Source organism: Neopsephotus bourkii, unplaced genomic scaffold (assembly GCF_033783945.1).
Source record: "Neopsephotus bourkii isolate Nb327-2 ecotype Australia unplaced genomic scaffold, CSIRO-AGI_Nbou_v1 NB_947, whole genome shotgun sequence".
Lineage (NCBI taxonomy): Eukaryota > Metazoa > Chordata > Aves > Psittaciformes > Psittacidae > Neopsephotus > Neopsephotus bourkii.
Window position 1 is genome coordinate 2,230,288 of NW_026901441.1, and position 17,453 is coordinate 2,247,740.

Sequence of the window (17,453 nt, forward strand, 5' to 3'; positions counted from 1 at the left end):
ACCAGGAAATTGTTCTCCGGTGAAATTAAAATGCCAAAGAAAACCTACATGATCAAAAAGTAATATCTGCATCATATAAGCTGCCTTCTCTATTTGCAAATGTGTAGAATTCCCTGAATTCCCAAATGTTGGCTTTGATCAGAATGTTGGATGGCAAACAAGGAAAAAGCATCAGGGAAGCCAAGTAAAGGAAAGGGTGAGGAAGGCCGGGCCAAAAGTAGACCATAAATCCAAAAAGCAAGGCAAACAATGAATGAAGAAAGAAGATAAAAGAAATGAAGGGAAGAAAAGATAAAGAAAGGAGAACTGAAGAAAGAAGAAACGGTGCAACGACCATTTTACTTTCTTAATTTTTAATTTCAAAACAGATTTTTTTTTTTTTTTCCCCACATGAAGGCCTGAAGGGAAAATCCCCACTCACTATAAACACTTCTTGCAAGAAGGCAACAGGAAAAGAAAACTAGGACCTTCCCATGTCACACATCATGGGCTGTCTAAAGTGGTTCTTCGCTTCTAACTAAAGACATCCTGGCTGGAAGAATCTCCTCCTCCTTTCTGACAGTCAGTGACAGACATAATGCCTATGAAATTCAAGAAGCACCTTACTCCTGCCTAAGAAGTGACCTGCATTTTTCACAGCAATTAGGAAATAATTTTGCTGTGACCAGCTTCTCCACAAAGCCAGCGGTACCACAGCTGTGTTTTCACAAGGAAGATTTACCCTTGGTGTTCAAGAGCAGAAGAATGGGTAGCTGTCTTGTCTACAGAACATGTTGGTCTGCTGTTCTCCCCTCAAACTCTTTGTGGCCTGGAAGGCAGTGCATACAATTAAAGACGGTGTAATTGTATTGCTAGTAACACATTGTCTTAGTTTTTAGCAATTTTTTCTTCCTAATTGGAAATTATTAGCATATCTTTTCCCAAAGTGCTTTGAGCTCTGTTCTAATTTATATTTGGTTATTTTGAAAGGTAAATAACCATAAAAATATTAAGCAAAATGCAGTGGTGCACATAAAGCTCAAAGAAACATAGATGTTTAGCATAAAGCTTCAGATTAAAAGCAAATGCTACTATATTGTTTTTGATGTGCATGACTTCAAATTGTTCCTAAGTAACGTAATTATCATTGACTGAGCCTAGGCATTTTATTATATACAAATTATGACTTAATAAATAATGCATTAGTAACATTTTAAAGAAAACAAAATCCTTTCAGTTATTTTAAATCATTAACCACATGGCTAACCACATGATTAACCCCTGGCTCTATATCTCACTGAGTCTCATATTAAAAAATTAATGTATAAGGGATGCAAACAGTTCCTGTGTAAAACAGTATGTACTAAGAGAGTATCTGCAGAAAAAAAAATAGTATCCAGTGGGAGGAGATGGATTTTTATCTGACACAGAGCTATCTCTGTGAAATGCACTAAAATCAGTGAACATCAAATACAAAGCAGGGAGTATCTTAGGTAAAGTAAAAAATGTGTTTCACTCATTGTGGCAACTTGCCTGGCCACATCTGTGGCCCTTTAACATATAACTCCTAACCTGCAAATCCTTGAGGAAGTTGCTTTGGTCAAACTCCAGGTGGAAGCACTGGGCAAAACCCCATAGTGGTCTAGGAACATGATGAGCTCCTGTGTAAGAAATGACCATGAAACAAACCTTCCCAGCTGGCCAAAGCCACTGAAGATTTGAATACCGTAGTCAGATGCCACCTCTATTTCTTATGAGTTCCAGCCCCCAACCATCACCAGAAAATCACACAAGTGACATTCAAATACTGAGGAAAACCTACATGATTAGAAGGTAAAGCTTGCATCCTGTAGGCCACCCTCTCTATCTGAAAATGGAGAAGTCCTGTGCAGAAGTCCCTAAATGCCTAAATGTCAGGAATGTAGTTGTGACCTGTCTTTTCTAGTCTGTTTCACTGGCATACAGTGAGACCTACGTATTTAACCGCTCTAATCAACTCAACATGTGAAGTGCACGGTGAGTGACACTTCCAGACCAGTTGGGAGCTTCTGCTACTGCAAAAAATAAATTACTTATTTGTTTTGACTCAAGTGTGATCAGTAAAAGAAATGTTTGTCCACAGCACTACTGTTTCTAGCACAGCTTCTCCCTGTAGTCTATAATACCCTCACTTGTGCTGCTGAGTAGAAACATAGCATCTTTTTTTCTCCCTTTTACCTGACAAAATTTCACATCCAGCCTTCTTCATAACATCCACTGTTTCTGTGTACCAGTTAATATTTCTAAGGTTAAAATGCTCAGAAATGGAGGCTGAAAGGTCTTACTACAGCTGAAGGAGTCCTCACCTCTTTCCCTCACTCCTTGCTTCTATAGGCAAACTAACAGATCTGAATGTGCTGACACTGAGAACAGAGTGAAAGGCTGATATATTTACTTGAGTGTTTCCCTATGGGAGGGGCAAGCAAAAAATAAGCTGGGGTTCTGACTGGAGGGAGAAATATAAAATGATTATATCTGCTAATAAATCAATTTGAAAATTTGTTGATGTTGGAAATACTCCCAGAATCTCAATGATAGGTTTATTTTTATCAACAACAATAATTAATAATTAATGCTAAATGTCTCTCTTGGCAACTAAAATTAGCAAGTATAAAATGTTACATTATGAATTATATACTTAGCATGGATGTATCCTCATACAAAATCTCCCAGACTATATCCATAGCTGTTATGCCCAGGATGATATGACATAGCCAAATTACCTTTGGAAAGTTGTCTGTATTCTCTCTGCTCCTGTGGTGGGAATTCCCTTAGTGGATGCTCTGTGACCTGCACAGATCAGATAACTTTGCCTGCAGAGGCAACCACTAAAATCAGTGTCATCCTCTGTACACACAGCAGCATCTCTAAAACAACTGTACTGACAGGTTTAGATCATTGTAGGAAAGCAGTCTCCCCTTTCAGATGCCGGAAGGCACAAGATTTTTTAATTTTTTTGTTACTTTATTTAGAAACTGGGTAATGTTTTATGATAGATCTATACTTATATTTTAGAGGCTCTTGAAAACAAAAGCCTCTAGTAGACCATGATGAGAGAACTGGACTCTCATAGGGGATTATTGTGCATCTGAGCCTAACAAGAAGTTGAAGAAGAAACGCGCTAGGGACTGCATGGAAAGGCTACTTGCTTTGTGCATTCATTATAATCCATTTTTTTATTCCCTTTCCTTCAACACCACTTAGAAAAATTCCTTCCAGAAGCTTAAGTTTTCATAGCACACCTGCAGATCTCTGTTCACCAGTTTCTAGGGGAGACAAATGAATCCAAGTGACCCAAATTAGTCCTGATTCTATGATTCTAGCTGACACATGAAAACAGGTTTAAATGTAGAGAACAGGAGCATGGCCTGAGATTAGTAAAGCCCATACGAAAAATTAACACTAATCTTTCACTAATGGTGAAAGATACCAAAGTCCAGTTCTGCGGGGTACAGTATACACGTATCTTGAATGGAAATTCTGCAAAGTGCTTTCTTGACAAAGAAACCTCAAAATACTTCTTTGGCTTTGCTTCATTTATCATACCTGTTCACTTAAGTATTGAATTGAGACCTCCAGGAGCTCAAACACACAACCAAGTTATGACACATAACAAGTGTCAGCTGAGCAATATCAATAACTTGTATGCATGCTTCTAGCCATGGCACCTGCAATACGACAAAATCTGGCTTAGTTCTGATTCATTTCAGGCTTTGCATTTGCTACTGGCTGTATGTGTTCACAGGGATTAATGCCACAACTCAAAGTTTTGAAATCTTTCTACCTGCAACTGACAATTTCCTACAATTAAAAGACATGTTTGATCATTTAATGGCTAATATTTAACTAGGACAGATAATATTCTTTAGGTATTTATGGAATGTGGTGGAGGCTTCTTACTAAGGTTTAAAAATCTTACTAAAATCTATTTTTACTGGTCTTAGATACTACTGTTGAATCTTCTATCCAGAAGGAAGAATCTTTTAGAAATGAACGGAAACAAGACACCTGATCAGGCTTAAACTCCTACAAATTTGTTTCTGGGGAGATTTTATGGGGTGAGGTTTATGAATCGCTACAAGAGGTAACCTGAGTCTAGCAGCAGTTCTTGTCCATCATTAATTCTGCTTTGATACTGAGTTCTAACTTTGATTCCTAGCAAAACCATTTTTCTTCCATTGTAGTAAAACTGCAATGCCTTGTGGGATCATTCAATTCAGTGAAACATTAGTATTATTCTGTATTTACTTTAAAAGGTAACAGAGTGCCAAAATTAAGGTTTTATAGCAATAATGAAATTGCTAACATTCAAGCCTGAATTCTGGTTGACTTGACATAAGAGGATATGCAGTAGAGTACAGAGCCTTGAAAGACCTCTTAAATATAAGCAGTGTAAAATCATAATGCAAATAACAACGTCTTTAAAGTTAATTCCATCTTTTTAAAAACCAAGTTTCAATAGCTGTAGGTTCTGAACACATTGGGTATTATATCCTGTATGGCTTAGCTAAGCTTGTTAAGGAAACCATTCTCATTCTAAGTCTTTACCTAACTTTAAGTGATATTTAAAGAATAATAAATCCATTTAGATTTCCTAGCTTAAAGGAACTATTTAGTAAATATGGGGTAGGTTGAAGATGTGACTTTTTATGAAATGAAGAGCACAGAGCACAAATTATATGCCATACTACTAATTAGAGACAGATATGTAACCACTTACTAATGGAACAACATTTTGTGCCAACCTTATTCATACTTCCTTCCAACTGCTGGACTCCTTGTGCCAGATACATTTCAGTTTTCTTCAGAAGAGAGAGACACTAACATGTTTTCCATCCTGTTTTTAAACCCAGAAGTCTAGTGCAAACTGAACTTCCTTGACATTTCAGAAATTCTATCAGTTTAAACAGCTTGAGGCCTTCTTATTACAAAACATGTACACTTCCCTGCAGGGTTCTGGAAATCTCACAATTACGTTTGTTAAAAATGTCCATGATTACAGCCAAATGCATGCTTTGCAAATTTTCCTTTACAGTTTTCTTTCAAAAGATAATTCTGAGCATAATTTTCTATTAAATATACCTACCTATTCAGTTACAATGTCAGTTTTATATAAATTTTGACAAAAACATCAAAAGAGAAAAATACTAAAACACAGTTCCTGTCAAATTTTTCAGTACCAGGCTTGATGTCGAAGGTGTGACTCATTGAGACTCAACATAATAAACATGTATGTCCGTGAAAATAAATATAAAAAGGTCATGTTTTGGCAGAGGTCTAAAATTAAAGGCACTACATGCATTTTTCAATAGCACTGAAAGGATCTCTGGGTACATCATTTTGGGTCCCTAGGCATACTAGCAGTCCCTTTAATTGGTAAGCTAAGCATCTGTCTCATTACAAGGTTCTGATGTGACCCATAGCATCTAAAAACACTGCTTTTTCATATGATGCAATAAATACACTCAGACCATATTTAGTGAATGCTGACTTCAGTGAGTTCAGCACAGAGTGACCACAGTTTCTTTCTCAGAAGGAAAAAGCAGGAAAGTTCAGATTTTGTATGATCATCATTGGCTTTCTATCTGATGGCCTTGGTCTGGAGCAGAGATTTGCATCCTGCTTCTCCCACATCCCATGAAATTTCACTTAACCTCACCTTGTAGAAGAGCTAAAAAGTAGAAATGGCAAAGCAACTCTGTTTTTCCCATTGAAGCCTGGCTACTTGTAGACAGGAAAAAAGATTCACAGGGAAAAAGTGAGAGAAAGAAAGAAAGAGAAATTTGAAATCCACTCTTGCACTCTTGTCACGCTTCGTTTGGTTGGTTTCGTTTTTGTTTATTTTTGGTTTTGTTTTTTTTTTTATTAAGGGAGACAAATATAAAATGAACAAACAGGTCTGGGCATAGGCAATGGAACCCAGACCTTAATCTTAGCACCTGAGAACAATAACCATTTCATGGGAATTTTATGACATAAAATCAACCACAAATTAATCTAATAAGATACAGGGTAGGTGAACTCACAGTTGCCCAGGGCAGAGACACTTGTACTTCTGGAGTGACTGTTTTGGGCTGCTCTTCAAACAGCACCCTGGACTACTTTGATTGAATCTAGCAAAACATGATTCACATTTGGGTTTGTTTTTTTTTAGTTGCTGCAAAAGCAAGAGGTACTCCAGCATAAAAAGTGAGTTGATTCACTAGCAAGCTCTGTTTTCTGAAATGAGCTTACTTCAGCCATAAGCACGAAACACAAACACCAAGATTCATTTTCACACTGACTTTTAAAACACCTCTGAGCCTGATTCTCCCAACATCTATGTTACACTTTTTCTAAATCTTTAAAGTAAATATAGGGCTAAGGAATACTTTCATGTATAAAGATCACAGGAGTGAGACCCATAGCTTTTACAGAGAAAGGTATGTAGTGTTAAGGAAAGCATACTCATTTTATAGCTTCTGATGAGACCAGTCTGAGAATCAGACTGATCCAATAGTCACTCTCTTATAAAACACTCTCCCTGACTTGACTGCAAGATACAGGGTCCTGAAAACTCTGACCTAGGAGAATACAAGGTAAAAAATGTACAAATAAACTTCATAGTGCATGTCAAGGTTAAACCATACCATATGTTCCTGAAAATACATAGACGCAACAGGGAATTATACAGAAGTATAAATAAAATCTGGTACAATTGGTAGATAATCTTTGCACCAAATTTACACTATTGCTCCTTAAAATGATAGTATTTTAAAAGAGATAGTGTTTTCTAACAGGTTTCATTTTTTTTTTATACAGAAGAAGTAATGATGTAATAATTATTGTAGTAGGTCATAAGATTTACATTGCATTTATCTCAGTTGTATTTTTAATGTATTATTTTACAAGATATCTATATCAAAAACATCTTACTGTTTCTGTATCTGTTTTAGTTTATGTGACAAATGGATTCTTATGCCTACGTTCTTATAAATGGTAATTCACACACAAAACCCATGGAGGAAATTCAGCTTTCATAGTAGGAAGAAAACAACAAAGTAGCTGAATGTTGATTTTTGGTGTTGCTGTTGTTCTCGTTATTAATTAAACCATTTAGTTGTGTGAAGTTTAGTCCTATGGTATCTTCATTTAAAAATCCTTTTTACTATTGTCACTTAGAAGACTTTGTGGTTTCCTCTTTCTTAAGACTATGTAACTGAAAGACATGAACATTTAACTGTTTGCAGGATGATATACTTCCCATTGACTGCTTTTCTATTTTCACTGAAATTCAACAAATAAGCAAAAGAGAAGTATAAAAAAGGTGTGAAGCCTAAAATAGCTGCTTGAGTCATCAACAGATTGTCTGAAGTGATTCAAACAGGTGTTTGTGAGAGAATAAGCTATTTTCCTCAGGGCTGTGGGGGTGAATTCTAGAAGAGGTTCTGAAGAGCAAGGAGCTAAAACTATACCATTTTGGGAAGAGCAACACAGCACATGGCTACCTCAGGAAAGTCAGCTATGTTGTTTTTTGTGCTAAGGCAGGACAGCAGAGGCACACATGCCAGCACAAAACCAAGGACCACAACCAGGGAGAAAGGAGTAGACTACACCTGTACAACATTTCTCAGCACATGCATGCAATGTGTGGTTGTTTGGGTGCATGGGAGAAGACTCTCAACAACTGAAAGACACTAGAGCTGGCACCAGTATGAGTCATGGGTCAGACACAGCCTATGTCTTTCATGGGTAAACCTTGGTAAATTTTGGATTTCCAAACCAACATCACTTTTGTTTTCCAAAATATAGCTCACTAAAATGATCTCCAATAAATTCTCTCACCATATTCTTGTAAGCAGGCTAGGAGGTCACAGATGGGTGAATGGACAGCTAAGCGATGAAAAACTAGTTGGATCATTGGCTTAGAGTGCAAACTAATTACTGATGGGTAGCAACTTACCTGAAGGCAGATAACAAGCGAAGTACTGAATGGGTGTATCCAGGGGCATATGTTTAAATGTCAGTGACCTGGAGTAGGCAATGGATGCTTCTTTATACAGTTTGGAGATAATACCAAACTTGGGGGACTAGTCTATACACTGGAGGGCACGGCTGCCATCTAAAGACAGCTAGACATGTTAGAGGGGTGGGCAGTGAGTTGCATATGAGTCACCAATTTCCGCTGGCAGCACAGACATTTGACAGCATCTGGGTTTGCATCAAGAGAAGCAGAACCAGGAGACTGAGGAATGCATTGTCCTCCTCTGCTCAGCTGTCATTATTTGACCATATCTAGAATATTGTGTCCAATACAATTGGGTTGTGCAGCACAAGGAAGACTTGATAAAATGGAGTGAGTTTAACAGAGGACACCAAGATGTTTGGAATCTGAAACACTTGCCTTGTGAGGAGAGTCTAAAGAAAGTGGGCTTTTTCAGCCTGAAGAAGACATGGCTTCAAAAGCATCTAACAGCAGCCTATCAGTGCCTATAGAAAGGTCAATGAGAAGGTGAAGCCAGGCTCTTCACAGTGATGTGTGGTAGGATGACAAAGGACAATGAGCATAAATTGAAATAAAGGGAGGTTCCAGACCAGATATGTGGAAAAACATTGTAACCATGAGGACAGCAAAGCCATGAATCTTCCAAAGAAGTTTTGCAGTTTCTACATGTGGAGGTTTTCAAGACTTGACTATATAAAGCCCTGAGCAACTCATTCTGACCTTACAGGTGACCCTGCCTTGAAAATGAGGTTGGGTGAGATGATCTAACCTGATCGATTCTTTGATTCTAAAATCGTTCGTAGAGCCCTTAAAAAGGTTCTGGGAATTGGAGGCAGAGAACACATTCTGCTACTTTCTACCTAATTTCTTCCATCTAACCCACTTACAATCAATATGTCTGTTTTGTTTAGAAATAGCATACTGAATGATCAAGTTGATATATTTTGAGAAAGAGTACTTTTGAGAAGAATGTTACCTCCTGCTCTGAAATAGTAACAGTAGCATGAATAGCAATGTTTAATGATCTTGGGTAAGAAAGATCTGCTCCCAGAGATTCTCTTGAGAATCTAAAAGCAAGTAGTATATTCAGATGATGTTAATGGGTTTTGCCAGAATTTGGTATGATAAAAAATTGTTGCTTAAACAGACCTACTTCTGTAATAGTTATTCAGTTAACTGAGGTCTTCTACCATTAATGGTTTCTGAGTTCCCAAATACAGAGGCAGGCAGATGTGCTTGATGCAGTGCACACTGCCCGCTGACCTATTTACTGGTGTGTTTCTGTGATGGCTAGCCCATACCAGAGCCCCTGAATCAGCTGTTCAAAAACCTATTACACAAAGAAAGACATGACAATCAGCAGAGTAGGTGTTAATTTGGAAGCTGGATACTAGCAAAAACAGGAGAGCATATTTTCTCAGGCTTCAGCTGCTTAAATGGAGGGTATTCCTCTGAAGTTTTCCAGGCAAGACCTAAAACACAGAGTGCTACTGCCTGACATACTAAATTCCTTGCTTCCTCATTGATTTTCTAACACAACCTTAATGCTGTGTTAGCATCATTTCTCTGTTCATTCCATCTGCTCTTAGGACTCCCCCGCTGTTTCCTAGGAGATATATTGCCACAATGCCTGCATCTGTAAGGCAGTGGCAGATATGGGGCAAGAGCCACATGGTTAGAGGCAGCATTAGTACCACCTGAACATTTGCAGGGTTCTCAGGGGATCCCGCCACCCACTGTTTCTCAAAACCTGAGGGAGCTCTAGTTACACAGTCAGCTGCTTCGGAGTGCTATGGGAATGGGATACTGTGGCATCTCAGTTCCTTTCCACTTCTATTTGCTTTGTTCAGCCTAAACCTTCTATTGAAAAAAGATTGCAGTGGGGTTATTTTTGTCCAGTCAGCTATTTAGCGAACATTCTAATCTTATCAACAAAATTTTAAGGGGTTTTTTTGCAAGTTTACAATGCATTTACCAAAACTACTGGTTGCTTATGTTATACGTTTTAGGTGGTCAGGTTATGCCTTTTGCATATCCTTCAGGTATGGTCTAAGAGATGAATTCCAAAATGTAATAGCATAATAAACTGAAAACCACAATTAAAAGGGGATGACACAGACTATAAGGGTCGCTAAATCTTGTCTTGTGCCTTAGCATTTTCCCTTGCTAGGCACACAGAAACCTGACTATGGCTAACAAAATGTGCAGTCTTATGACATTTCTAAAAATATGCCTTTTTCTCACAGGTGACCCAAACTCCAGCAAGGAACTTTTAAGTACACTTAGAAACAGATAATGTATAACTTTTTTTTTTTTTCATATGTATAATGAATTCTATGGTTTATTTTAAATAGCATTAACCTTAGTTTTCATCACAGGAAAAACAGGTAAACAAGAGTTGCTTACATAAAACAGCTAATGTGTTTTTAGTTAGGCAGAACTGTGAAAAAAATCAATGTGTTTTCCAGCTGTATTCAAAAGGAAATTGAATTTATGAACATCTCCACATAATATTAATTAATAACTTATTGGGGCGTAGAGAATCTATTTATTAAATGGGATCAGAACCACAGTAAAGATATATAGCTTGAGGTCCACATATAGAAGAAATAAAACCATTTTTGTTGGTGGCAAGAAGAACATTAGAAAACATAGTATAGCAAGAGTTACATTACAGAGAAACCTACAGATCACTGCTAGATATGTCCTCAAAGAAAACTGTCAGTGTCTTCAAAGTAAATATGTAATGCTTTCGTAGATGTTAGGGACATCTCATAGCATTTGTGAAGTAACAGATATGTGAACAGTTAGATTATACATGAAAATTGTTACCCTCCCTTGATCCAGGAGACTTTATTTCAATATTACAACTAAATTCAGCTGTTAAAGGGCTACCTCCAATGTACATATATTGCATATTGTCAAATTTAAATATGATTTTGTAGCTAACATTTAATACTGGAAGGAAAACAAGGTACAGAGATATCAAAGTAAGTTAATGTGCTCCTCATGCCCAGTACAACATCTAGTATATTGAAAAAAGATGCATAATTAATTTAATAATATTCTCACAAATTCAGGCTTCAGTGACCTGTATTTCAAAACAGGAACTGACAAAACAAAAATCTTTTACAGTGTCTGAAACAGCGTTGAATAAAGTTCTGTATTTTGAAAGGCTTGGGGAAACACACTGAAAAAAGCAGAACATTTCTCAGCTGGGTCCTTCAATAAAATGCACAACTCTTTTGGCTACGAAGGAATATGGGAGCAAGGCTTTTCTGTTGATAAAAGGCTTTTTTGCTATCCCAATCCAAACCTTCCAAGAGAAACCATTCTCCCCTTCATGCCATCACAATCTATTCTAAAACAAGCTAAAAAGCCCCGTGACCTCGACCTCTTGTCTAATGTCGGTATACTTGAGTTACTGAAACTGGAGAAAAAAATCACTTTTAAACAAGGGAGTATTAGAAATGGAAACACTACGGTAGCTTTGAAGAATTTAAACTGCTTCTGTAAATATTTAATCCATTTCTGCCATCTGTCATGGTATTTTTTATGGAAAAAGACAAAACTGAGTTGACCAAAGAGAGTGGAATATTCAAACTCAGTCATACTAAAAGAAGTTTTTGTAAAAACACTAGGGATATCCTCAGCCTTCAAAGAGTAGAGCTAAACCTAACATGCTAAGTATCTATTATTTACACAAAACAGAAAGAAAACTTACACTTATACAGACCAAAAGACTCTATATATTTTTTTTTTTGTCTCAGCTGTCAATGGGCATACTAAAATGAACCACAGAAATATCATGGAGATAAAATAGCATTGAAACAAATAAAAGTAGTTGGTGCAGTGTTTAATGCATATAGAGAAAACTACATCCGAATCTTATCATCAACAAAATTTTATGGTTTTTTTTTTTGTGGGTTTACAGTGCATTTAGCAAAACTACTAATTGTATATGTTATGTGTTTTAGGTGCTCAGGGTATGCCTTTTGCTAGGACTGACAACATGCTGTTGCATCTTCGGTATCTTCAATTTGCATACTGTTCAACTTTATACTGGAATTCAACTTTGATGATACTTATAAGCACCTATTCTCAAAGGGAGTGTACACAAATATAGAGCTGAGAACAATTTAATCTCAGAAGCAAAGTCAAACTAAATAATGGAAAAAAGGGACATTCTTCAATTTTAGTGAATATCAGCATCATCATATGGACATTAACTGGGTGCCCCAATAATATGAGAATAGTGTGAAGAATGATAACAGAACAGAGTAAATAAACTCTCGAACTTGGCATGTTGTATTTCTCATCTTTTCCCTGATGCATTAAAAAAACTGAGTTTATGTTCTTGCCATAAAACACCACCTCAGTTTTGTTAGGAAACAATTTCTGCTTATTTGCATACTACAATGTCTTGATAAAATATTTCCAGGTTTTCTACCAAAATTCTCAGACACTAAGAACTCAAATGTTTTGATTTCTAGTAAACAATCAAATCTCAGAAACAAATCTGAAAGAGTTTTTGTCTTAGTCCATAGGTAAGAACCTGATTTCTTTTTTGGAGTTCCCATTTACAGATTTAATTTTCCAGCTCAACAAAATGAAACCAATTTTTCCTACATATGTCAGTACTGTAATCTAGATCAATGGACTAAACACTGTCTGGTCATATATGACCTTTGAAAATACATTCAGAATTTGCATTCAAATACTTCTGACACCAAAACACATACCTACTTACAAACATATTGAAGTCATACCTGGATCTGACTGCTTATTTAAATAAGTTTTTGCTAAACAGTGGCTTTAGCTGACCATTTCGTTGATGGTGCGCTCCAAAGCTATCCTCTTGGAGCTACAATATATTCACATATCTGTGGACATAGTGCCAGATTTTTGGTCTGTAACAAGGAACATCTTCCTTATTATAAAAAAATGTCTTCTGCCTTTGATCAACTAAAGGTACTCCCAGGTGGTACATGTACCAAAAGCAAGATGTAGACTCAAAAACAAGATGAGTGTAGTAGAAAGTGGTATTTTAGAGTGATTTTTTAGGCCATATATTCAAAATGTAAACTTTGTGATGTGTTGGGATTTCTGTCAATTATTTCCTCTGACTACTTACATTTTTAGGATCTGATGGCTCAGAAATAAATCAGAATAATATCTCTACTTTCTGGAGTTCAGAAAGCAGAAGTGAGGGAGCTCAAAGAGATTAAGATTAAAAGAAAGGAACTGGATTAAGGTGTGTTTTTGTTCAGAGTTCCCTGAGTCAAGCAGCAGAGAATGGCTGCCAGCATGCCTAGGAATCATATTATCAAACACAGTTGTTCTGATGCCCTCAAACCCTGACTCCACAGTGGCAACATATACAGGAACTTTCAGCTACTGAATCATATTTTTTCCTGAAATACATAATAAATAGTATATATTACTATTCATGTTAGTGCTGAAATTCTAGAGAGGCTTAATTCTTCTGCACTCTGGCAGTCTGAAGTTGCTTCTCCATTTCTGACTTTTTTTCCCCTGAATAAAATCTGTGAGTCATGTGGGTTTCTTCTGCAAATGTGCATTTTGTTCCCTGGTACCTCTACATGCATTCAAAACTTTTAAGCATGCTAATATCTTAATTTTAATAATTCCGTTAAATTATATGGAAATTACTGTGTTTGGAGTATGTTTTACAAAGTACAGCTATGTGACTTCTGTTGAACTTATGAGACTTCTGGCAGCTAATTTTCTAAATATTTGTTTGAAAAGAATAAATGTTTAATTGTAGGTGTGTTGTAGAAACACTAGTTATCCTATAGCAGATGATGGACCTATTTCACTAGATACTAGAAAAATTAAGATGAGTGGTGCATTAAGTAGTTTAAAACAGTGGGATAAGAAATTACTTTACAGATACTTGCTCACTCCAAAACTTAACAGCATTCTAGCACACACTGCCCTATTCACAAATTACATCCTATTTTCTAATCCAAGCTGTCATGTATGTATAGTTAATTTTAAGAAACCACTTATTATCACTTCTGAAAGTTGCCTAGCATCACTAGGCACGAGATGATGCCTCAAAACAGTGCCCTGCTCTACAGGAGAGGGGCATATAACTTCTATGTTCAGAAAGAGTCTGAGAAAACCTTAGTAATAAATCAGCAATATATCACTAAGTAAGGCATGCAGAGTTATCACTTTCTTATAACTACATCAGTCAGACATTTAAATGTTCTACAGCTTGTTATGATGTCTGTTTCTGTACATTTTCAAGAGTAGTACTCTGACTTCTAAGCAATTTCTACTTGCCTTTCGAGTACCAGTGAGCTAATAGAAAGACAAAAACACTGTAGCACAATCCTATTACAACTATTATAATGAACCAGAATTTGTCCTTTTGATGTTGAGTCTTTGAACTTTTTTGCTTTGAAATTTAGTCATAAAATATACAAGTCTACCACAGAGAACACAGCTTATCCAGAGGGAACAATACCAAGAGTGATTTTTGGAGGAGAAAAAGAGATTATGAGAGATGGTAAATATTTTTCCTTGTCTGTTAATATTTTACCAAAAATGCCAAGTCCTGTGAGTACAGGACTAAATGGATGTAATTATTTTAAGTTAATCACAAATAAAACAAACATATTAATATTTAAGTGCAAATTTAATATAATCTATTCTCATACCTTATTATGGGTCTGAGTTTGTCCAACCAGGATAAGGATATTTGATGAGATAATAGACAGGCAGAAATTGATTAAAATTATTGACCTCTCAGATCTGATGTACCTGTTCAAATAAACAAAGAGAGGGAACAACTTTTCTAAAAGGGAAACAACTAGTAAATCATACAAGGCTTTGATGCAGTTCTTGTATTAAATATTGTAAACACTCTGAAAAGTAGACACTCTCTTTCAAGTGTTCCAAAAGAGTACCAGGGAACTATCACATTGCAAACATTGGAACCATGATATTTTGATAGATATTCTGCAATTCCCTCTTAGTACCTTGTATACAAAAAAAAAATCTATCAATGCTTCTTTTAAAGACTGCTGGCAATGCTCTTCTAACATCATACTGATAATAATGGGCTTGCATGCATTCATGTCAGGAACTTCTTATGCTCTCTGCTCATCCCCAGGAATATTCACAGCTGGCATATACCACTAACAATAACTAACTTCAGCAAAAATATGGTGATTTACATAAACAGATGATCTGGTGCATGATGCATAAATAAGATGCAGATTGGTTGATGATACTACGGCACTGCATTTTTAAACATGTTATTGGGATAGTGGTGGCATTTATCTTGAAGTTCCACAACCTTTATAGAATAACTTGTATCAAAAAACAGTGATACTATAATATCTTTATCTTCATAAGTCCTAATACCAAAAATGGTTAAGCTTGTGCAGACAGATTCAATTACAACAGTGAGCATCACATAGTCTGTCTTGCAAACTTATCATATTCATTTTACAAGTATGTTTAGGATTAAAAAGTCAAATATTCTTATCTCCTATTCCCTTACAGGATGCAAATATTCTCATTATATATATGTATAGTCTTCTATATGCTACGGGACAGAAAGAGAATGATTATAGTTTCAAGTGAGGTACCTTACTGACTTGATTTTCATAGTTGCTAAAAGAATAAATGTTGACTATGAAAGTAAATTAAGTTGAGGGTGCTTAGTTCCGCTGAAGACCATGTCATATGTTATATGACCTATACTATATGCTTCTCACTGGAGCTTAGTTCATATTGCTGTCTCGTCCTGAGCTGTATCCCCATAGCTGACACTCTGAGGAGGTCTTAACAAGGCGTGCTGAATCCACAAGAAATGCTGAACTTTGGACATGAAATGAATTGTAGTCCTTTTGCCCAGGTATCAATCAATTAAGTAATACAGCATTACATTTTTTTAGTTAAGATGACAGGATAGCCCTGATACCACAATCCACATTTTTGCTTAAAATATAACAATGTTATTAAGGCTATTTCTATGTGTTTGCAGACAAATGGAGAAAGTCTAGTGCCTTTGTCTACACTGTCAGTATGCTGCTACTTTCTGACTTGTTAACTACTGATTCCGCTGGGCCAGTTCCCAACCATGCACGTTTATGGAGTAGGAAGGATCTTAGTGGTTGAGTAAATACAGCACAAGGAGAAGCTCTTATCTTTGATTTAAGCTAGGAAGGTTTTAGTTTTTCTTCCAGTCCTCTGCTGATGAAGGGAAGGGAAAAGAAGGGAAAATAAATATTTGACTGATATTGAATTTGTCTTTCAGTTTGAATTTTCAGTTGGGGGGATCAACTCAATCAGCCATCAAAGAATACTTGCACAGGCCTTCTTCAGACCTCTACTTCGTATCACTTCTAAACAGGCCCTGCCATTAAAAGAGAAGGTGGGGTTCCAAAATATAAATACAGATGTAGGGTCAAAGTACCAAATTTCCCCCTACCCCTAGATTTATAAAAACAGGTATATACACATATAAGTTTCAGTGTCTATCTTTTCTCTGTAATTGGTTACTACGTGCTCTCAAGAAACATGCTGGAGGCAAATTTTAATGATTCAAGTGACAGGCCACTCAGTTGTCATAATATTTGCATAATATCTCACTGATAAAACACTGTGATCTGTATGAGTTATCTTCTCTTTGGTGGGATGCAGAGCCCACACTAGGTCCATAACACATCACACTTTTTTTTTTTCTCTGCTTGGAAGTTACCATAATCATAGAATCATAGAATCACAGAAACACAGAATGGTTTTGGTGGAAGGGACCTTAAGAATCCTCTAGTTCCAACCCCTCTGCAATAGGCAAGGACACTTTCCACTAGACCAGGTTGCTCCAAGCCCCATCCAACCTGGCCTTGGACACTGCCAGAGATGAGGCAGCCACAGTTTCTCTGGACACCCTGTGCCTCACCATTCTCATAATAAAATATTTCTTCCTTATATCTAATTTAAATAATGGAGAAGACCAGCTCCACTGAGCATGACAGTACTTCCATCCAAGTGATAAATATATCAGGTTGTGCAAACATAACAGTATAATTCTTCAGATGGGTATTATGTTCTGAAATACTCTCATTCTCAGTTTTGTTACAGTCAAGAGCTGATAATTTTAAAACTCTTTTTATTATAACTTATGTAACTAGATATTCTATATTTATAATATATATATCTAACCCTGTGAGTCTCCGTGGCTACATAAGTGAGTGAAAGGGAAAAGGGTGTAAGATTATCGAGCTGATTCTAAAAGCAAAATTCTATCATCTGATTTTAGATTACTCTAAAAAATACTATTTTTCCTGCTGTGTTTCTTCTTACTTCCATATAAACCCATTTTTCTTTAATTATGACAAAAAAGATGAAATGAGAACCCATGCTCCCTTTCAAAAAATATTTACGATTTTGTGTCACTCTTCCTCTTCAT

General features: G+C 36.4%; 1 protein-coding gene across 9 annotated transcripts in view; it reads right to left on the reverse strand.

Annotated features, from left to right (window-relative positions):
* ADGRB3 (adhesion G protein-coupled receptor B3) overlaps positions 1-17,453 on the reverse strand; it is a 472,618-nt gene that overhangs the window by 79,112 nt on the left and 376,053 nt on the right. For all 9 annotated transcript variants that reach the window (XM_061358588.1, XM_061358586.1, XM_061358587.1 and 6 more), the window contains one exon: positions 14,692-14,794. In XM_061358588.1, coding sequence (XP_061214572.1) covers positions 14,692-14,794 — 103 coding nt within the window. The remainder of the gene's footprint in view (positions 1-14,691; positions 14,795-17,453) is intronic.